This window comes from Pelophylax lessonae (genome assembly GCF_965119305.1).
Source record: "Pelophylax lessonae genome assembly, chromosome: 1".
NCBI classification, from domain to species: domain Eukaryota; kingdom Metazoa; phylum Chordata; class Amphibia; order Anura; family Ranidae; genus Pelophylax; species Pelophylax lessonae.
This window is the reverse complement of record NC_138768.1, coordinates 526,092,953-526,116,859: the sequence shown is the minus strand read 5'-3', so window position 1 is coordinate 526,116,859 and position 23,907 is coordinate 526,092,953. Positions and strand designations below refer to the sequence as shown.

The 23,907-nt window shown below is 46.7% G+C and overlaps 1 protein-coding gene across 1 annotated transcript in view; it reads right to left on the bottom strand.

The window, feature by feature from the left end:
- Nucleotides 1–695: 695 nt before the first annotated feature.
- Nucleotides 696–23,907, bottom strand: part of LOC309569846 (protein regulator of cytokinesis 1-like) — a 93,045-nt gene continuing 69,833 nt past the window's right edge. Inside the window, exons 13-14 of the mRNA XM_082275843.1 lie at nucleotides 23,216–23,320; nucleotides 696–776 (exon numbers count right to left, since the gene is read on the bottom strand). Of these exons, the coding sequence (XP_082131969.1) occupies nucleotides 708–776; nucleotides 23,216–23,320 (174 nt within the window). The 3' untranslated portion in view covers nucleotides 696–707. The remainder of the gene's footprint in view (nucleotides 777–23,215; nucleotides 23,321–23,907) is intronic.

Genomic DNA, 23,907 nt, shown 5'->3' with positions numbered 1-23,907 from the left:
CCGCTATATCAAAACCCCAAATGTTAAAGTGCCCTTGTTCTGTGTCTCAAAATGTGGTTTCCAAGAAAAACGCATATTAACTATTCGAGTAAACCCATTTCAAGTTATTTTCCAAATATTGAATAACCCTGCCCTAAGGCCAAGGCAGGGGAATATACAAAGTAAAATGAATAGAAAGCTCTTTTGCAAGTTTGGCTGCACACACACAATATTAAAAAATATTAAGCTTGGTAAGAAAAAGTGATGCCATTTCATTTATAAATAGCAATGATGGAATAACTTGGGTAACACATTATTATTTTTTCTCTTTATTTTAAATACACTAAATAAAACACTGCCCATTTCATATAATACAGTATTGATAATAGTTGCATCTTTGCATGAACACAGCTTAGATATACAAAAAAGTCAGTTCAGTAAGACCAAGTTAAAAAAAGAACATATATACAATATTGACTGGCTACAAAATGTTGACCTTTGTACAAAAATGTTTCCACTAAAAGTTCACGTCTCCTTATGGAAAAAAAAAAAAAACATTTTACGGTGGACAATTCGCAAAACCTGGGCCTGCATCTCCATATATATGTTTTGCAAATTCACAAAATAGTTTTGTAAACCGACAAGTGCACCTTAATAAAATAATGCCTACATTACAGGCTACAATTTTATTGTTGCATGGAGAACCTTCCTGTAGCAATAAAAAAAAATTACAAGTTCTCATTTACTGTGGAGTTAAAGATGACATCCTTACTGAAAGATTTCTTGGAGATTTCTTCCTATTAAAGAAAAAAAAAAAAATAGTTAAAAATATGCAATAGCCTAAATAATAGAAACCGGAACATATCAAATGCCTACTCATTTTCAACATCACAGTACCCAAAAACATTCTCAATTTAGGTCTAGTATATAATAAATATATTAAAAAGGAACTTAATTGTATTTAAACACCACAAACTGAAAACGCCATTTCATTTATTTTTAATATTCAAAGCAAACTCACTCATCCATCTGAGTCTCCATGCTTTTTTTTTGTTGAGAAACCACTTTGAAAAAACACCCTTCCTAGCATTTTTAGCCATAACCATCTTGCGTAAGGGTGCATGATTTATGTAGCATTTACTTCCTAGAATCCATCTGCCCTTAGCTCAGGCATGAAGGCAGAAACACTTTAGCTAAAAAAACAACAAAAAAAAAAAAAAAAAAAAACTTTTCTACAGGGAAAAGAAAAATTTTTCCATGTAGGGCTCATGAGATGTATGACATGTATGACATTTGGGCCAGGGCTAGAAATGAGAAGCAACTGTTGGAAAAAAAACAAAAAAAAAACAAAAACAACAACATATTCTACCTTCCCATATATGTATCAAGGCGATCTGCATTAAAACAATAGTTAATGTTGATTGAAAGAGTAAAGTTCCATTTTCAAACAAAAAAAAAAAAAGCCAAAAAGGGGATGTCCATCGTTTTTATAATGGTTGTAGACACAAAAGGTTTTCAACCATAACGCATTAACTGCAATAAGGGAAAAGAATCTTCCACTGCCCGTCTCCCACTTCTTTTTTCTGATCTCACGGGAGACAGAGCAGCGAGAGCTATAGGCTTCTGTTGCTGTCAAATTCTGTTTGGAGGGAGCTCGGGGCTTGGCTGCACCGTTCTGTGCCTATGGACACATACAGGCATGGGTGACCCCTCAACACACCGCCTTGCTGAGGATCACTCATAATATGGAGAATAAGACAAAGCCTCTGGAAGACTCCAGAAGAGGAGGTAGAGGGACCACTCTATGCATAACCATTGTGCACGGAGTTTGTAAGTATACATAGTCAAATTGAAAAAAAAAAAGACACAAATCCACCCAGGCTTTTTTTTTTTTTTTTTTTTTAAAGCAATCTAGTGGGCTGGCCAGAACCACCTCTGGAGGGAGTCTATTCCGCATTTTCACAGACTAAATCGCTTTTCTTCTAGACGTAAAGAGTGCCCCCTTGTCCTCTTTGATGACCTTAAATTGAATAACTCAACACCAAGTTCACTATATGGACCCCTTATGTATTCATACATGTTGATCATAGCCCCCCTTAATCTCCTCTTCTCAAGAGAGAATTAATTTCCTCTCATCTTTCCTCATATCTGGGCCCCTCCATGCCTCTTCTCAGTTTGGTAGTCCTCCTCTGCACATTTTCTTGTTCCTTTTTGAGAACTGGTGCCCAGAACTGAACTGCATATTCCAGATGAGGTCTGACTAATGATTACAGTCACTTTAAAACAAAAAATACAACCAAAGGCTCTTTTTTGGCAATCTAGAAAAAAGTTCCACAATCCCCATCAATTAAAAATAAAAATTGATTTTGGTCTTACAAGTAAAATCTGTTTCCTGGAGAACAGTACGGCACACAGGCTCTTAAAAATGATGCCTGGGTTATATGCAGCTACCCTCTGCCAGTTCCTGCAGAAGCAACCAAATTTCGATCCATGTTTGGCTAACTTAAAAGTGTAGAATGTGCTTAAACAGAAGAGAGAGGAACCCCATCCTAAATTACTAACTTAGGTCCTTTGTGCAGATTTTTCTGTTTTTAGTTTTAGCACAACTTATGTTTTAACAGTAACTTATCGAAACCTCCTAGTAATGGTGGTGGTAGAGGCAGGGACACCATGGAGGAACCCCCAAGAAAAAGAATTCATCATCCTAAAAGTTGCAGTAAGTGAGAGGAAGATTCCCACTTCCAGCACCAAGTCCAGACAGTGAAGAGGAGCTTCCTTAGGATATGTTGGAGCAGGACACAAAGGAAGGAAGGATATATATATATATATATATATGAATGAAAAAAATTGGTTGCACGCCACCAGGAGATTCAGTGAAGCTCTTTATTGTACATGCAAGGGTACAAGGTACATCAGGATGGATATGGTAGACATGTTTTCACACAAATTCCACATGCTTGTTCACTGAAAGCAGTGAACAAGCATGTGGAATTCACGTGAAACAAGTCTATCATATCTATTCTGATGTACCTTGTACTCCTTGGATTGTAGACAGACTCATTTGAGCGGTGTTACTCCTCTCTACAATGAAGGACAATATCCTTCAATACAGAAGGCTTCCATCTCTCAGAACCGGGACTTCAAGAGCCATGCTGTTATCGGCAGCAACCGAGAAGCAGGATGGAACACAGGTCCTGGCAAAGGAAGTTTGGACAATGAGAAAGAGCCCACAGAGCTTCTGCTCAATGCTGGAGTATATTGGAACACCTCTGACAATTGCAACAAGATCACCAGGATGGCCTCCTCAACCCTGCCAGAAAGACCAAAATAAACTTAAAATGATCTCATGACGTTGTCGTGTCTACCGTGTGGGCCCGAGAGTCCCTAGACATAGCGAAATACCTGTCTAGTCAGTTGCAGAATCTAGACACCTGGAGGTCCACATCTGGTGCCCCATCTGTGGCAAAGAGCCCATTCCCCAGATCCAGATGCTGACTAAGAAATTCCACCTGCCAATTTTCTTTGCCTTGGATGTGGATGGCAGACAGGGCTGGAACTTGAAGTTCTGCCCTAGAGGGTCTTAGAGAGGCATGACTTCTGGTGCCTCCTTGATGACTGATACAAGCCATGGCACTGTCTAGCTGCATTCCTGTCAGGTGTCCTCTAAACGGAGGAGCCCAGCATTTAGGGACAATCAAATTGCCCGGAGTTCCAGAATTTTGGTTGGAAGGTAAACTTCTAGCAATGGCCAAATCCCCTGTACTTAGAGAGTATTAAGGACTGTTCCCTAGTCCAACAGTATGCATTTATTGCGAGATCCATTCACAACTGTGGAAGGGTTTCCCCGATTCGAGTACCGAATTGGAAATTGACCACATTAGGGGGAGTCTGCCCTTGGGAGCAAGACCAAATGGGCAATTTAACCACTTGCCGACCGCCGCACGACTATCTACGTCGGCGGTCAGCCCCTCACAGGCAAACTAACGTAGGGCTACGTTGCTTGCTTGTGAGGGTCTAGGGAGCGAGCGCGCGCCCCCCGGGGCGCGCTCCCGCTCCCGCGTGGTCACGGACCCCCCCGCGCGTGTGACCAGCGGACCCGATGTCCGCCGGTCACTCGGCGATCGGCGGGGGAGAGGGAGAATGTCAGGCAGCTTGTGTAAACAAACTGCCTGTCATTCTCTTCGCTGCAAAGACACTGATAAAACGGATCTGGTATGTAGATCCGTTGATCAGTGTCTTTACAGCTAGAGCCACAGCCAATCACAGTAGAAACCACGCCCCTAGGGACACACACAGCCCCTCCCTTCCAAATAAAGTTAACCCCTTCACTACCAGTGTATTTTTACAGTAACAGTGCATATATATAGCACTGATTACTGTAGAAATGTCACTGGTAACCCCAAAAGTGTCAAAAATGTCAGTCAAGGGTCCGATCTGTCCGCCGCAATGTCGCAGTACCGCAAAAAAAATCGCAGATCGCCGCCATTACGCGTTAAAAAAAAAACAACAAAAATGACAAAAATCTTTCCCTTTGTTAGTAAACGCGATAACTTTTGCGCAAACCAATCAAAATACGCTTTTTGCGATTTTTTTTACCAAACATAGGTAGCATAAAATAAATTGGCCGAAAATTTTTAAAAATTTTGATTTTTACATTTTTTTTTGGGGGAATTTCATATAAAAAAATGTGAAAAATATTGCTATTTTTGCAAAATTGACGCTCTTTTTTTGTTTATAGCGCGTGATCAAAAAAATCGCACAGGTGATCAAATACCACCAAAAGAAAGCTCTGTTTGTGGGAAAAAAAGGACGTCAAATTCGTTTAGGTACAGCGTCGCACGACCGCGCAATTGTGCGTTAAATTCACGCAGTGCCGAATCGCAAAATACCCCCTGGTCGGAATGGGGGTAAAATCTTCCGGGGCTTAAGTGGTTAAGGACCAAGTCCATTTGAACCACACAGTAAAGTGATTGTAAATGTTCACCTTGTAAAACAACCCATCCAGTTAAAAATAGAAATTAAAGGCAAAACATTTTTGTATACATATATAAAAAAATAAATAAATAAATTTTTCTTTTTTTTTTAAATGATCACCACATTTCCTCTGATCTCAGCTGCATAAGAGCTGGGGGGAGGAGGAGAAGCAGCAGCACACTGAGCTGGTCAGGGAATGGCTGTGGAGTGGGGGCATGTCAGACAAGTACACAGTTTCCAACATAGCTACAGAACTGATCAGTGTGCTCTCCTGCTTAGCAATACAAAGAACATGATACCTTCTCATACAAGTACATGCTACAGCAGGCACATATCAGGAATATGAAGTGTTGGGTAACAATTGCTTTAAGAATGTGGAATAGAAACTGGGCATATAGCACTGCCCTAAAAAGGCTACCATTAGACATAAACCCTCATGCATACACAATCTGAGGGCCCTGGCATGAGAACGAAGAGAGTTTGTCCCAAGGCAGAATGTTTCTCCAACCTGTGAGATGGGTCCATCAATGACTTCTGCAGCTTCAGGATCCAACCAAAGCACTGCGGAATCTGTACCATGTTTGCTAAACCCTGACTGATCCTTTAGGACGTGATCATTCAGGTATCTCACAATGTGCATTCGCTGAGAATGAAGAGACAAAACTGGGACATATGCCTTGGTGAAACATGGCCAGGCCAAAAGGCAAGGGCAACAAACTGATAATGATGTTCACCCACCGTTAAAAACCAAAAAAAAAAAAACAAAAACAAACAAATGCCATCCCTCTTAACTTCATTAAGAAGTTGAGATCAGTTAAGGCAAAAAATGGGAATGTGCAGATAGGCATCCTATTGTGATGTACAGTATATGGAGGCAAGGAAATTCCCTTAAAAGAAGGGAGAAAGCAATGACTGACCTGGCATTTTCCATGCAAAACTTCTAAACCTGATTGAACAAGGTGAGTTTTCTGATCTAGAATGGCTAAACTCCTCCAGTTCTCCTGGTGGTACAGGGTAATGAACTGTAGTTGCGGCACAGTAATACCATTAAAAATCCCCGTTTGGCAAAAAAACAGGAACTCAGCAGATGGCAGGATTGCCTCCTGAACACATGAAGGCCACTTCTCTACCACCCTCTAAAATGCAATCCACCGCAGATTTTTTCTCAAAACGGTTGTTCAGATTGCATATGTAGAAAGTTGAAGTGGAATTTTAGTGTCCAAAATGAAAAATGGCCAGACAGGCAGGATTTTTAATGCAGAAGAGACATGCTTTGTCTCTTCTGCATTAAAAATGGATTTTTGTAAAATCTTACCGTAAAATCCTTTTCTCTTAGCTCATTGACAGACGTAGTCCTCGGTGATACAGCACCTTCGGGTTATGTTGCCTCCACAGGAGCAGGACTAGACAGGAAAATAAAAAGCTCTGGCCACACCCTAGGGGCAGTCCCAGAGGGTATATCCTCTCTCTCTCTGCCTCAGCAAATCAGTTATGTCAAAAAGCAGTCTTTAGAGATTTTAACCCAACCCAACTCAAAAACAGAGGGGCGGGGACTACGTCTGTCAATGAACTAAGAGAAAAGGATTTTATGGTAAGATTTTACAAAAATCCATTTTTCTCTATCGCTCATTGACAGACGTAGTCCTCGGTGATACAGCACCTTCGGGACGTCCCAGAGCAGTATCACAAATGAGGGGTGGGAAAATGGAAATCAAATCCCAATCTAGAAGGCCCAACCGGTGCCAACTAGAAGTTTACAATGCTCATCCTTAATGATGAGACTCAACAAAAAAGAAATTTTTCAAACAGAAAAAAACCCTCGAGGTAGACCACCGGTCTCCTCAAATTGCGGCCTGCAAAACCTTGCGGCCAAATGAGGCATCCGCCGATGCCGTCACATCAATTTTATAGAATTTTGTAAAGGTATGTACCGACGACCAGGTGGCCGCCTTACATACCTGGACCACTGACGCCTGATGGCGAAAGGCCCAGGAAGTACTGAGCGCTCGAGTGGAGTGCGCCCTAACAGGGAACGGAGGACTCTGACCCTTAATAGAATAAGCCTGTACCACCGTCTGTCTAATCCATTTGGCAATGGTCGCAGCAGATGCAGGCAAACCCTTTCTGGGGCCATCCGTGATCACAAAAAGTGAATCCGTCTTACGGAATGATTCCGTAGCTTTCAGGTATACCCTGATTGCCCGAACCACATCCAAGGAATGCAACGCATGTTCCCGATGATGCTTGGGCTGAGGACACAAGGAAGGTAGTACAATATCTTCATTCAGATGAAAATCTGAAACCACCTTAGGAAGAAAGGATGGCTTAGGATGAAGTACTACCTTATCCCTATGAATCACTAGGTATGGGGACTGGCATGATAATGCAGCCAGTTCTGACACCCTGCGAGCAGAAGTGATAGCCACCAAGAAGGCCACCTTCTGGGATAAAGTAAGCAAGGGAATCTCCCTGATGTTTTCAAAGGGAGGTTTCTGTAGAACCGACAAAACTAAATTAAGATCCCAGGGCGGTAAGGGCGCGCGGACTGGTGGAGCCAGGTGCCGCACCCCCTGGATGAAATTCCGCACCAAGGACTTGGTAGCTAAAGGTTTCTGAAAGAAGATTGCTAATGCTGAAACTTGACCCTTAATGGTGCTCAAGGCTAGCTTCTGCTCAACCCCTTGTTGCAAAAAAGCCAATATTCGAGTCACCGAATAGGTACCTGGAGGAAATCCTAAAGATTCGCACCACGCAATACATGGAAGACTTATGTGATAATAGACCTTGCTGGAAGTCACTTTCCTTGCTTTAATAAGGGTAGGAATGACTGAAGCTGACAAACCTCTGTCCTTCAGTACTTGGGTCTCAATGGCCAGGCCATTAAAACCAGCGACTGTAAAGCACGATGGTAAATTGGTCCTTGAGACCACAGACACTCCCTGAGACGAAGTTCCCACGGAACGTCTGCGACTAGCCTGTCCAAGTCGGCCAGGCCGGCTTGACGAGGCCAGCCTAGAATTTCTAGGACCACTGGTGCTGACTGGATCTGAACCAGGCGTCCCTAGAGCTATCTGGCCCCGACCATCCGAGAAAGTCTGGTCGTTTTCTGTTCCCACACATTTATCAGATACCTGATTGCTATCAGGAAGGGTGATCTTTTCTAGTTGAACCTCAGGGACCGAAGTCACCCGGCTAGAGGCTTCTTGGCCTGTCTGGTCAACCAGATCCGATTCCTGTGGGGAATTGAGACTAATCTTAGGAAAAGGTAAAGGAAAAGATCTATTCAGGGAACGGTGACTACCGCTCCCTGTAGTACTTAAATGTTGGAAGGGAAGAATCGCACCGGTAGTAGTAGTTGATGCTCGATCTAATGTCCTGAATACCGGTGAAAACGTCCCCCCACCCTCAAACCGGGTGGGGGCGCACCTTCAGGCTGTGTACTCCTTTGCTTCGGGTTTGGCTGAGTTGGTCCTCTGTTTGTCCGACCAGCCTTTCTTGAACCCTCCTGGAGGAGTCTTGCCTTTCCCGCTTGTTCCAGCCGGGCGTGCGAACCCTTTATGGGCGGTAAAGAAAGGTCCTCGCTTGTTGCGAGGTCCCTTAGCTTTAGCAGCCTGTGGCAAAAAAGTGCTCTTGCCCCCAGTGGCATCCTTAATGATTTCATCTAGGGTGGCCCCAAATAGACGATTCCCCTGAAAGGGGAGATTCGTCAAGGTCTTTTTGGAACCTAGGTCAGCTGACCAGCATTTTAACCACAGCACACGTCTGAGGATTACCGCTGACATAGATGCATGCCCTAATAGGGGAGTAGCGTCCAAGGCTGCGTCACAGATAAACTGTAGCCCTTGTATAATCTGTTCCATCAAATCAGATGTTTCCTGGGGAATATCTTTTCCCCTAAGGTCTTGGCGTACCAATCTCACCCATTCCGTAAGTGTCTGGGAAACTAGACCAATAACAATTACTGGTCTAAATGCTGACCCTATCAGAGAGAAGATAGTGCGGGACTCTGCTTCCATCTTTCGATCCACCGGATCCTTAAAGGACGAAGTGTCCTCCACTGGGATAACCGTGGCTTTATTCAGCCTGGAAATAGGTGGATCCACCACTGGTGGTACCGTCCATTTCTTAATGATGGATTCCTCAAACGGATAGCGTCTAGCAATACACTTGGAAATAGTAAAGGTACGTTTAGAATGCTCCCATTCTCCTTTAATCTTATTACCATAACACTTGGGTACAGGAAAAACCTTCACCGTTTTGATGGGCTTGTTAGTACCAAAAGGAATCTCTGTATCAGTTGCTTCTGCCGGTAAAACCTCAAGTTTTAAGGTTTCCTGCACTGCCACAACTAGTGCGTCCACCAATGCTTCTTCCTGAATTATAGCGGGAGAAGAAACGTCCTCCTCACTGTCTGAGGGAGCTTTACCTGAGGTAACAGCCCTTGCAGAGGGACCTGCAACTGCAGTGACCATCTCTGAATCTGAGTCAGAGGTGTCAGATAATATAGGGGTAGGCGGGGGTCGCTTCCTTGACCCTCGTCCCCGACAGGCCGCCTCCTCCACCCGAGCCACCATAGACTCCAAAATTGCTGTAAATGCCTCTACACTCGGTCCCGTGGCCCCCTCGAGGGAAAACAGGTGGGGGAATTTGTGTGGCAGGGTCCATGATTATTCCAGTAACTTCCCGGATAATATAATTCAAAAATAAAAAACTTTTTTTTTTTTTTTTCCAGACCCCCAGCGCCACAAAGGCCCCTTAGTGTTACCTGCTAGGGATCCCTGCACGCCTTCCGGCGCCTCCCCTAGCTCCACGAGGTGTTTGGATCACCTCAAACATGGCCGCCCCCATGCTGGAGACACGTGGCTACGCCAAAATGGCGGCTCGTGCAATCCAGCAAAAAAAATGGCGGCGGCCTGTACCGAATAGCGGTGTGCTGCAGGGCACACAACACTATCTCTGCATGGGGATTTTTGGCGTGGTTGGCGGTACCGGCCCTGGCGGACCGCATGGCCGTTCGGAAGGCCTGCTATAGCTGGAGATTTGACTAGGAAGGCAGTCTACATGTCCGTGGCTTCTGACTGGTAGGTACCTTATTCTTATCACAGTAAGATTCCCAGACTGCCACTGATTACAATCTTTTAAACATGTATACAATTAGATTGTTAGCTCCCAAACCAAGCCTCCTGGCTTTTTGCACATAAAATCACACTCAAAGTAGGGGGATCTGTGCCATGTTATAGGATAGAGGGGGACTCTATCTTACCATACAGAGAGGGGCCCGCGTTCACCACAAGACCCGTCAGGGGGAAAAGGGGGAACATACTACTCACCATACCGGAACCAGGCGGGCACCAACTCCTGACAGTACCCCTCTCCACCGGGGCGGGAGGGCTGTCGACCAATACGGACGCCGTGACTCATGGTCTTTGGCGTTTCAGCGAGACGTTTAACTCGCGGGGTCAGTCCCTTAATGGGACTTTGTCGCGGCCGACCCAGCGCGGAGCTATGGCCTGCACACGCTCGTAGGCTGAACTGGGGTGACCACCGGATCTCAACATCCAGCCCGTCGCCCAGTTCAGCTTTCTTGCTTGAAGATCTCACAGGAACACTGGAGAAAAAAGCTGTCTAAAAAATCTTTTTAAGAAAAAAATCTTGCCAGGACCGAAGATCCCAGCAAGGTATCTAGGTCCTTACTCCTAACTAGACAGAAAATAACTGATTTGCTGAGGCAGAGAGAGAGAGAGAGGATATACCCTCTGGGACTGCCCCTAGGGTGTGGCCAGAGCTTTTTATTTTCCTGTCTAGTCCTGCTCCTGTGGAGGCAACATAACCCGAAGGTGCTGTATCACCGAGGACTACGTCTGTCAATGAGCGATAGAGAAAAGCTATTTACCTGTCTGTCCGCCCTTGTAAAGCGAGAAACGTACATGCAGCGAACTGTACAAATTCAACAATGCTGAACATGACTGAACGTGGGAGTCAAGTCATTCCCGTCCGGCCAATTGCAGCGGCCAGCAATCAAAACCCGGAAGTTGGCCTCATGAAGATGTGAACAGCCAGGCAGGGAGCTCAGGGATGCTGCATCTTTGGAGATGAGGGAGTATTGTTCTGGTTTAACCTATGTGAAAGGTCTCATTTGTCAAAGGATTTGTTAGTCTGCTGAGCCATTCTTGCTGTCTGGATACACTGACAAACAGCATAAATCACCAAGCCCACCCATTCTACTGGGTGGACAGTGAAACATCAGCAGTACACTAATAAAGGTCATCGCTCTTCTTTTAATCAGTCCAGTAGCTTTTGGGTTTTTTAACCTGCTTAAGCTAATCTATAACGTTAAAGCGAACTGGACATTGCCCGTTCATTGAGCCAGGAAATCATACGTCATTGCCTGAATTCCAGAGCCTCTATTACTGATGAAGTTCTGGAACTTACTGTTGGGGGTGTAACTTATTTTCAAATTGGGCAAAAGCCCCGAACCCACATACACCTGTGCCTAGGATCCAGAGGAATGGTTTTACTAATAGCACCTACACATCCAGCATGGTTGCCTTAGAAATATTAAGTTATGTCAGTTTCACCTAAAGAAATGAACACTATACCTGGAAATACCTATACAGAGCATATTGCATTCTTTGTAATATTTCTTACCTTTTAGAGGTTTGTTTGCCCTTGATATGGGTTATATTATGCCACCTTCAGGTGAGGACACTGGCAAACAAAGGTATCATAATAGCCCCCATAACCCCTCCAATTCTCAGCAATCCAGATTTTTTAGCAAGAAAGCAAAAGGAAAATACCAGGACAGTGGGGAAAGGTGTCCTGTACTGCATTTCAGGAAAGGAAATTACAGGCAAGTCAAAAATCCTCATTTCTTAATCCTACAGTACAGGACAGCAGTTCCCAGGCTTGACCATGGGACAATACAAGTAATAGAATTTAAATGGGCAACACAGCCAACAATGTCAACAGGGCCAAAACAAGGGAATCAGGTTCCCGAATCAAAGAGGAGCTTGAAGCAAATTATGTCCGAAGCTGGTGTCAGCAGGAGCCTAATAATCCACATACTACAGCTTCACAAGCAACTGAACAGAAAACCAGAGGCAGCTTTGAAAATCTGAGCAGACACCTTTTGCTGAGAACCCCAGGGGGCACCAACTAAACGAGTCAAGTGAGACCTAATGGAGAAAGAAAGATTCCAATCCTTAAAATGTGTGAGGGTTTTGTGATAACCTGCCTATTCCACCAAGAGATGGTGAAAAGAAAAACAACATAGGACAGCCATTGCGAGAGCTGGTAGGCAGGACAAAGAGCTTGAGGTTTGGATGAAAGAAGTGGGCAAGAAGAAACTCACACTGTGCCTACTACATATAAACATAGAACAACAAGGAAGGGTTCGCTCCAGTTACGCCAGCATTTCAAGACTTGTCCCTTCATCGTGCTCAAAGCCAAACTTTGCTACAGCCCAGATTTGATAAAGGACAAAAATAGAGCTTTTGTAAGAACTTACCGTAAAACTCTTTTCTTTGAGTCCTCCGACAGTCGCAGCCTCTCATTAAGCCTTTACGAGTGGGTAATGGCGCCCTCTGCAGGAGCAGAAGTTCCTCTAGAAAAGGAAGCCATCAGAGCAGGTCTGCAATCACACCACATCAGCATATCAAGGTCACCAAAACCATCTGGAGCCACCAGATTGTCCGGGATCCCTCTTGGCCTCTATCCTGCGCAGCAGACAAGAAAGCAGCTTTAGTGGAGGAAGATGGAAAGGAGCTGGTAACAGCGCCACCAAAGTGTCAATCACATCTACCAGAGGATCTCTCAATCTTGCAATGAATCTTGACACCTTTCTATCAAGATGAGACGCCAGAAGATCGAGGACCAGGGTGCGTGAAAGCAGACCGTTAATGAAAAACATCCAGGTGTGACCAACCTCCTTTTCTAGTGTCTGACGGCTAAGGTAGTCTGACTGCTCATTTTCCACGCCCGGAGTCCAGTATCGGATAGGCTCCTTCCTTCTTCAGAACCCTAAACAGGTTGGAGTAAAAACCCCCCAAAAATTTGGTTCAAAACCAGGGCTGCCATGCGCTTTGGAGAAGCAGAACCTGCACCATCCCATAAGGCGCCTGCAGATGAGACAGAGATAGATGAAGACTTAAAAGGGAGGAACCCGTTTGACAGATAGGAAGGAAATTTTATTTTGTAGCCTGACAAGATTAGCGCGCAGACTCATGTATTCGAACACAATAAAATCCACGGATTTGCAAACCAATGAAGGCAACTCCCACCCTGGAAACAGGTGGGGACAAGCCTTCATGCCGAGGTTCCCCAGTGCGAGGAGCCTTGGGAGTGAAAGCCACTTGTGGCGTGGCTCCTTTCCTTTTCTGGATTGCAGGAGAAGGTACTTTTCCCTCCAGAAGAATATTGATGACATTGCCCAGGGTGGCACAAAAGGGCTGCTCTCCGCGGAAGGGTAAGGCAATCAAGGCTTTTTTGGAAGTCCAGTCCACAGACCAACACTCAAGCCAGAGAACTCGCCAGAGCAGCACAGCCGAGACATACAGCTGAAACACACACAAGGCCCCGAGCCAGGTGGACTGCCAAGTCCATGGAGATCGGGGAGACCATTTTTTTTTTTACCCAGACCTTGGCATAAGCATTTAGCTTACTCAGCAAATGTTTTGTGGCACAAGGGCCATGGCCAAACCAGACTTGGGGCCAAAACAGCGACCGAAAACAGAGTGGGTGACTGATACTGACTGACACCTTCCTGTCTGCAGAACCCCAGAAAACAGGAATCCAGGATGCCAGAATCCCAAATGCAAAGTCCAACAAAGAGAGGGAAGGTCCATGACAAGAAGAGAAGTCTATATCCACAGAAGAACCTCCGGCCAGGACAGCTAGTGAGGGGACAGCCACCTCCTTAGCTCTGCTGTAGCTTAATGCACACACTTGTGAGGGAAGGGTAGCCCTAAGACACAGGCCAAGCCACCCCACTTGCAGCAGGTACATTTCAACCAACCACACTGAACAGGGCAGGGTTAGAGCCCAGAACAACAAAGGAAGCCCCAGAGCCTCTGGGTCACCTTCTTTTCCGCAGAACAGCCCACTATGGGAGGCGGACCGATCTATGGGAAGGCAGGTAGCACAGCCACCTGACCTCAAGGCATGAGACAACGCACACACAGGTCAAAATTACAAGAGGGGGAAATGACCCCTAACCCACCACACACTCGGGAGTCCAGCAGAAAACGAACCCAAAGCAAAGCCATGGCCTAAAATTGACAGTCAGCCCGACTGCATGGAGAACTCGCCTGTGGAAACACATAAACACCAGAGAAGGGGGAGGGAGAAAGACTACAATGTAGGTCTGCAAGGCAGGAGGGGACCCCACAGGTCAGACCACCCCGAGGAGCACCTGCAGCCCACTGCTGTGTGGTAGTCTACTTACTGATACAGCCGAGACAGCAGGCAACACTCCCCAGACAGATCCTCCTCTCCACCGAAGTGGGCAGGCTGTCAGGCAGGGTAAAAACCCTGACATGGTTGTCAGGTATCTATGTGTTCCCGCGAGACGTTTGAGAGAGGTTACCACGAGGATACCATGGATCGCTGGAATGGGTCCAAAAAGTTTTAAAGCAATCACAATGTTACAGCAAAAGCATGTTTTCGGAGCCTCGCAGGACCCCTTCATCATGCCTGTGATCACCGAATAAAGTTTTGGACCTAATCCGCAGATCCATGCTGTGCTGGTGACATTCTCTTGCTCGGACTATCTACAGTTCCACCCAGTGGTCACTGCAGCACCCACTTGCATACACAGCCATTTCTACAGGAACGTGTGCATTGGGACTAGTGCGTTGGAATCGGAGACTTCATTCACTTACCAGCTGCCCCGGTCCAGAATAAGGCTGTCGCAGCCAACCCAGTACGTAGCTAAATTCTGCATGCACTCCCTGGTCAGGCTGAGGGGACTACTGGATCGAGATTATTCAGCCTGTCGCCCAGCAGGTGTTGATTGAAAAAGATCTCCAGAGGAAATATCCCAGGAAAAGAGAACAAGGGAAAAAAAAAAAAAAGCTATGGAACCACAGACAGATCTATGTCCTTACTCTGGACTCCCTCAAAAACTATGTCCCTACGACACCTCCCCATCTAGACAATATGGCATCCGTCACATTAAATGGAAGAGGGACTTCCCCAATTCCTGCACAGGGCTGTTCAACCACCAGGTCAGCGATAACCTGGCCTAGGCATGTAGCCCCAAGCGCTTGTCCAGAGAATGAGGGAGGATGTCCCACTTAGTCTGCACATTGAGCTGCAGAGGTCTGGGGTAAAATTGGGTGAAAACTACCATTGCAAATTAGGCCACAATTAGGCTGAGGACCTTCACACAAAAAAAATAAATAAATAAATCAGACAGCAGGAGGCTTTTTGAAGTTCAGGGTCCAGAACTTTTAGGGTCAACACTCACGTCTGGAACCAAAACCTCAAGCTCTGGAGTGTCTGTATTGTCTGCAGCACACTGTCCACTAGGGTTGGGGAGGAGTGAGCCGTCAAAAGAAAAAAATCCTTGCTGTCAATACATGCTAGAAATTCTAGAAATTCATGTTGCAGAGATGCAATTACAGACTGGACTGACTCAATCGAGAACCTTTGGACCTAAAAGAAGATGTTGAGGACCTTTAAGTCTATAGGCCACCATTGGGCTTCTAGACCATAAACAGATTTGAATAAAAGCCCTGAAACCATTTCTCACAGGGACCTGGAATAATTGTTTTCATGTACTACAAAAAAAAAAAAAAAATAATAAATGCACTTTAATGTGGTGCATTCATTTATTTTTGCAGAAAGGTAGATTTATGGTCAGTTCACACCATGAATTGAACAGGAACGCACTGCCCTTCCAGTGTAATTTCAGATCATGCAATGCAAAATCTGCTGACAGGCGGGAGTTTTTTTTTCCCCCCATAACAGAAGAGACCATAAAAGATCTCTGCTGCCATAAATGCACCCCCCCATCTGTCAGCAGATAATGTGATCTGAGCCGCAAATACGCAGCTCAGATCAAATTTACAGTCCCCTCTGCATGCTGCATGCATGGGAGTGATGTCACCGCGACCTGGCCATCCACCAGGGGATGTCACCTCCACCTTAAATCGGCGCAGAGACACTTGCTGCAGAGCAGAATGGGTGCTGGATAACCCAGTGAAGGCTGATGTAGAGACTTGGGTCATAATTTAAAGCAGGGTAGCAGCTGGAGCTCTAGTGTGCTGTAGCAGAGGAATGTGCTCAAGACGGCACCCCTAGTCAGTGGGAGGTTCAAAGGGTGATGACTATACCCACAGAATGAATCATTGTGTGCCCGATTGTGTCATGGGCTGTGCCAAAATCCTCTTAGACTAAGGAAAGTAAAACATGTTATGCTTCTAGCCACAAAACAAACAAACAATCTAAAGTAGTGATTACTAGGCAATGGCTGTGACAGTTTGAAAAAAAAAAAAAAAAAAAAATGTTGCAGCCCTCCTGCGACACACTTCATTGGCCTAAGCTACACCTGCCACCAACCCAAGGCAAGGGCCTGGGGTCCAGGGACTATGACCCACTGGCTTGAGCACCTCACAGGGGGAAAGGGTACAGCCCCCGATTTAACAAACAGATGGCCACTGCCCCCACATATAGCCACGGACTTAAGTCACAAGGCAACTGGTTTCTTCCAAGGTAGAGCTTGCTAGGTGGGGACTCGACACTCACTTTCAGAGGTCATACCCATTTCTCCATGGAGAGGGTCTACATGGATGGGAACTACTGAGATTTAGATCACCACTGCCCTGGACCTGTAGAGCACTCTGCAGTTACCTGCACCACTTTACACTGTTGTCTATCGGGTAAGCAAGCCAGCCCTGTGTCCTTAATCTTCCAAATAAATCAAAATTTCAAGCCAGAACCTGCTCTCAATAGGGAGAAGTTATACATCACTTAAGGACATTAGCAAAAAACTGAGGATTGCTAGAAGTGGGGTGAGTTAAATGAGCTACCCTAACAACTTTGTTTACCAGTGTTCTCAACTGTAGGTGGCAGAATATAACCCATGGTCAAGACTTAAAGGAGTCAGTGTCCTGTACTGCACAAGAAAAAGCATTTCAAAAAGGTTAGCAGCAAAAGTTATGCTATGCGAATGGTAACGTGTAACAAAAAGTGGAAAAATACTGCAACATGGCATCAGCTGACACTGATTTTAGTGCTGGCTGCAACTGACAGACCATTGGTTAAATGGTTTTCTCCTCCATTATAACAATGATGTGTATGAAAATGGGATTTTGACTTACCGTAAAATCCATTTCTCTGATGTTCATTGACGGACACAGCCCTTTTTTCTTAACCATTGGGTTATACTGCCCCCTACAGTCCGCCTATGGACAGTCCCAAAGGGTATACACCCACACTCAGCTATAGGCATCCCAGGGGGTATACACCCACACTTAGCTATAGGCACTCAGTTTTGTTACAAGCAGTGTCAGAAGAAAGCCAACTCTAGAGGGGGTGGGTGCTGAGTCCATCAATGAACATTAGAAAAATGGATTTTATGTTAAGTCAAAAATCACCATTTTCTCTTTCGTCCATTGACGGACACAGCTCCTGATTCTTCTTAACCATTGGTATGTCACAAAGCAGTGTTAAACATGTGGGGTAGGTAAACCGCAGAAACAAATTCCCAAGGCTAACCATAGCCTATCAGGTAACATGGAGCTCAACTATAACAACTGGAGCTCACCTGAAAAAACAAAACAAAAAAAACACACCCTCAAAGAGGACCATTTCCTCTAAACAGCAGCCTGCAAAACCTTGCAGCCAAAAGAACCATCCGCAGATGCCAATACATCAATTTCTTAAAACTTTGTAAAAGTGTGCACAGGCGACCAGATGGCCGCCTTGCAAACCTGCATCACTAATGCCTGATGACGGAAGGCCCAGGAGGCACTAAGCGCCCGAGTAGAGCGTGACTTGGGAAAGGAGGAACCTGACTCCTAATTGAATAAGGCCGAATCACTGTCTGATCCATCTGGAAACGGTCGCAGCAGAAGCAGACAACCCTTTGAGGTCCAACCGCGAGTATAAATAGTCAAACTTCGTAAAAGACTCTGTAGCTGCCAGGTACACCCCGATTGCTCAAATCACATCTAGGGAATGCAGAACAAGTCCCTTAGGATGTTAAGGCCTGGGACATAGGGAAGGCAACAAAATGTCTTCATTCAAATGGAAATCAGAGATGACCTTTGGAATGAACAATGGACAGGGACGAAGAAGCACCTTAGCTCTGTAAACCAACAGGTAAGGTGAACAACAAGACAACGCTGCCAGCTCTGACACCCTGCACGCAGAAGCAATAGCCACCAAAAAGGCCACCTTCTGAGACAACGTAAGCCGGGGAACCTTCCGATATTTTCAAAGGGAGATTCCTGGATAACTGACAACAAATTTGAGGACCCACGTCGGTAATGGAGACCGCACTGGAGGAACCAAGTGTCGAGCTCCCTTGATAAAAGATACGCACCAAGAAAGGTTTGGCCAATGGGCGTTAAAAGAAAACTGCCAAGGCCGAAACCTGGCCCTTGATGATACACAAGGCCAGGCGCTAATCAACCCCCCATTGGAGGATAGCCAGGATCCAAGCCACCAAAAAGGAGCTAGGGGATAACCCCAAAAGACACCACGCAACGTACGTCTTCCAAGTACGATGGTAGATCTTCCTAGAGGTAGATTTTCTAATCTTTAACAGCGTACGAATCACTGATTCAGACAAATCTCTATCCTTCAGCACCTGGCTTTCTAAAACCAAGCCATTAAAACCCACAACTGTAAAGCAGGATGGAAGATCCGCCCTTGGGACAGCAGATCTTCCTTGAGAGGAAGTCTCCAAGGAGCATCAGCAACCAGCTGTACCAGACTGGCATACCAAGACTGGCGAGGCCAGTCTGGAGCCACTAGAAAAACAGGAATCCCTTGCTACCTCGATCCTGCACAGGAGTCTTGGCAAAGGTTTGAGAGGGGGGGGGGGAGGTATATATCAGACGATACTAACACCAAGGAGCCACTAATGCGTCTGCGGCTTGGGCCAGAGGATCCTGAGACCATGCCACAAACCTCTGTACCTTCCATGGAATGTGTACAGCAGAGAGGACTGGAACGATCATTCTGCCTACCTTAGAATGCCGGCTACATCCCGATCCGCCAGGACACTTCTTGTGCCCCCCATGGTGATTGGCATAGGCCATGGCATTGTCACAATGAATTCATAACTGACACCCCTGAAGACGAATTGTCCAATGATCCAGACTAAGTCTGATCACTCGGATTTCTAGTGTATTGATCGGCAGTCTGGTCTCATCCCGAGTCCAGACTCCCTGAGCAAAAGCTGTGCCGAGGACGGGCTTGCATCTGTGGTGACAATCGCCCAGTACAGAGGAAGAAGGACTTTCCTGCCAAAGTGCCAGAGAACAAAGCCACCTCTAGAGATAGCAAAAAGATTCTGATGAAATGGGACAAGAGTCCACAAAGATCTCGTATGGAACTGTGCAAACGGAACCACCTCGAAGGTAGACACCACCAGGCCCACCTGCATGCAAGCCCAGAGGGATGACGATCTGCTGGACAACAGAAACTGAATTGCCTCCTGCAAATTCTGGAGCTTTTTCAGAGGAAGCAACTCTGGCTGAGCCTGAATCCACCCAGATAGTCCAGTTTTGTTGACTGAACCAGAGCAGACTTCTGAAGGTTCAGAATCCAACCGAACTCCCACAGAGATCACAGAGTAATCTCTAGGGTGTCCATCAGAGCAGTCGAAGACTTTACTCGCAGAAGAAGATCGTTCAGGTACCCCATTACCACGATCCCCTCGCTGACGCAACAATGCTAGCACTGGGGCCAACACTTTGTGAAGACCCGAGGAGCGGAGGCGAGAGGCCACGAACTGATAATGCCCCTCGCCCGCGGCAAAGCGGAGGAAGCGCTGGTGACCGGCACATATGGGAATGTGAAGGTAGGCATCCTTGATGTCAATAGAAGCGAGAAAGTCCCCCAGATGTAGGGACGTCACTACTGTGCGGATGGACTACATTCGGAACGTCTGTACCCGCACAAGGCAGTTTAGCGCCTTGAGGTTCAGAATTGGATGTACCTTGCCTTCCTTCCAGGGAACTGCAAACCGGTTTGAGTAAAACCCCTGAAAACATTCCGAAGCCGGAACTGGGACAATCACCTCATGAAGTAACAACTCTTGCACTGCCCCAAAGTGACCCCGTAAGCGATCTAGGGACAAGTGCAGGTTGGAAGGGAAGAACCTTCCGGAGGAAAGGACAAACTTGATCTTTTAGTTGGACCAAATGACTTCGTTGACCCACTTAACCTGTACCAGAGAAGTCCACAGATCCGGAAATCAGCAAAGACACCCCCCACCGCAGATACGGGTGGGGGCACCCCTTCATGCAGAGGAAGCCTTCTCTGCAGGTCTGGAAGAGCCCCTCATGGCTTGCCAGACCAGGTCCTCTTGGAACCTCCGGGGGAGGCCCTGAAGGACTTTTATTCCTTGAGGGACGAAAAAGGCCTCTTATGAGCCGAGAAGAAAGGCCCATGTCTACTAATGAGGTCATCCAAGGAAGCTTCAAACAGGCGATCTCCCACAAAGGTGAGATCAGATGAGGCCTTCTTAGAAGTCTGGTCCGCAGACCAGCATTGTCAACCAGAAAAGACGCCGAAGGACCACTGCTGATACAGGCAGCCTAAAGACAAAGAAGCCGCATCAAACTGTAGCCCCTGGATCAACTGATCTGCCAGCTCTGCAAAGGCAGGGGGGAAGTCTTTTCCCCTCCAGGTTCCGGTGTAAAAAAGTTTAGCCCACTCTTTAGAGTTTGCGACACCAGGGCAACAGTAAATACAGGCCTAAGCTGAACCAAATATAGTGAAACATTTGGCAGGCCAGAGCCTCCGCTCTATCAACCATATTTCTTTAAAAGGCCAAGTTTGGACAACCCCACTGTTATTTTACAATGTTGTTAAAGTGGGAAAAAGGGACACCCCCGCCACAATGGAGGACCTGTGGTGCCAAAAGGGACCAGTACTTCCAACGCAGCATCTCCGCTATTTTAAAATGTCACACTCTGACACAATCAGTGCATCCACCAGCACCTTTTCATGCATGGCTAGAGGAGCAGAGGAAACATCCTCACCGTCTGAGCACTCAGGGTGCGTGGATGCAGACCCAACAGGGTGACTCCCGCCCGCAGCGGCTGAAACAGATCCAGGATCTGATGGACAGATGAGGCAGGGGAGGGCAGTGGATGCTATATACTCAGGTCACCTGGAAAAACAAACAATCAGGGGAGTGCCGCCAACGATGATCCAGCAAGGGAGACACCGACCCAGGGTCTACGAATGGACCACCTACTGGACCCTTCAAAAGATGAGGGTGGGGGGGGGGGGGGGGGGTCGCCCTCCAAGTCCCTTTATAGAGGCCCACACAATAGGAAATAGCCCCCTTAAAGAAGGGGCCCGCCCATCGTGACACGGACGCGCAGGAAGGGTATCCTGATGATCCCGCAGCGCTAAAAAGGGTAGGTGCCCTCCACAACAATGGCGGCATGGTTGCCATCAAAAATTAAACCCCCCACAGCGCCACCCCTCCAAGGGAGGTGCCAAGCTGGCTGCATGGCCTAGTAGGCCGCAGACTCAATTTGTGAAAGGCCCAGCTGCAAGTGCACTCATACCAGCCAGGCTCACTGGGGCTACACCCCCTTCCCAATGGAGGTCTAAATTTTTGTGATGTCCAGCCGCCTTGACGCGAGCCTCAGTAGAGCTGAGCACCAAAGGGCCGCGGAGGGGAGGGAGGATGCCCAAACAGAGGGTAGTGGCTTCAGCCACCCTCACTGGAGCCACCTCACACAAGTAGGCCGCAAAGCCGCAGTCTACATTTGGGGCCGGATCGGGCCGTGTGAGGCGCGGGCCTGCGGATGCCAAACCATTCGCTCACCCAGCCCAACAACTGCAGCAGGGAGCCCAGAGGACATCTCTGCCCTAGACACCAAACCCCAGGGTAGCAGGTGAACCCTGCTCAACCCCCATTGTGCACCAGGAAGCAGCAACTCCAAACAAGCCCCCCCTTAGGAGCATGTGGCAAAAGCCAGCTCATAATCTCACCGGGGGGCCTGAATACCCAAAGTGACCAAATTTTTAGAGGGTTGGGGGGAGGGAGCGGAATTCGGGGGTCCCACTGTCTCAGGGAGGGGGGTCACCTCCACCCCAAAACCCTCCGGGGGGTTACCTACCATACTAGGAACAGGGTGGGCACCGCTCCACCAGGATGTGGGTGGCTGTCGGCCAGAAGGAACGCTGCGACTCAGGCCGAGGCCAGGTCGTATGCGCCCTCGCAAGACGTTTAACTCGAAGGCCAGCCCCCTGTCCAGTGGGGCAATGTCACGGCCGACCTAGTACGGAGCGGAGGTCTACGCGCGCGCGCGCGCACACACTAGGCCAGACTGGGGGGACCTTATGGTTCTAGATTATCGAGTCCGTCGCCCAGTCCGGCAAGTGACAGACTAACAGGAACAAAAATCCATTTAAAAAGGAAAAAAAAAATGCCAGGACCAGAGATCCCAGCAAGGAATTAGGTCCTTACTCCTGACTAGGCAGGAAAAAACTTATAGCCTATAGCCGAGTGTGGGTGTATACCCCCTAGGACTGCCCTTAGGCGTAGCCAAGCTTTTTCCTGCCTAGTGTCCTACTCCTGTAGGGAGCAGTATATCCTAACGGTTAAGAAGAATCAGGAGCTGCTTCCGTCAATGAACAAAAGAGAAATTCTCATTTTTTATTCCAATACAAAATGAAGCTGTTGCTTTTTAAAAAACACACATTTCTGCAGCTTTCATATCAAAATGGAAATGTTGTTCAGTTTTCCTTTTTAAGGGTTAAAGAACAATTTCCAACAATGGATTTAGGTGGGAAAGCTAAACATTATTTTGAATGACCACCAGTATTGTAAACACTTAATGCACTGTATGCCATCCAGTATTAAAGCCATCCAATCCGAGACAGAGGTAAACTGTATGTTGCAAGTTAAAAAGGGACACTCTTGCAAGGCTGTACTACTATGTAGCAGAACACTAAATTTAAAGCACAATGAAACTGCCCCCTTGTGGCTGCTTTTGTTACGGTCTGCTGTTAATAAACCAAAGCATATTACCAGAGTGCATATACATAGAGATAGGCATGCAGTTACCTTAAATTCTGAATAGGTGCCAGGCTGGCTGGATAATAGATTTGTTTGCTTGTTACTGTCATGCAAAGGAGTTCTTACAGGTGTGTCTTTAGCTTTCACCGGTGTCTGCAAAGTAAACTACATTATTACAGTTGGCTCTTTAACAAAATGACATAATGCAGTGCTCGACAAATCCCAAGCGCCAAGTTGCCATGGTGACTAGAAATTGCGTCCTGCTGGCACCTGGGCTTTTGTCAGCCCATTCACCATTGGCACGAGGCGTTTCTGCATTTCTGGGTAGGGGGCGCATCCACTCGGCTTCGGTCTTACTTGCCCCCTTACATGCCGATCATCAGGTTCCTGCCATGAATAACTGTCTAGGACCCGGTGATCAGCATGTAAGGGAGCCAGCAGATCGGAGTGAGTTTTAGGAGAGCGATCTGTGTTGTAAACACAGATTTCTTTGACAGCAGGGATGTGTATTCCTAACATCCCTTAGGCAAACAGTACACAGTGCAGTTACATTACACTCCCTAGGCACACAGTTAACCCTTTGATTGCCCCAGATGTAACCCATTCCTACCCAGTGTCATTCGTACAGTGACAGTGCATTTTATTAGCACTGATCACTGTATTAGTGTCACTGGTGATGTCAGCGTCAGAATGCATGCCGTACTATCACAGTCCTGCTATAAGCCGCTGAACGCTGCCAA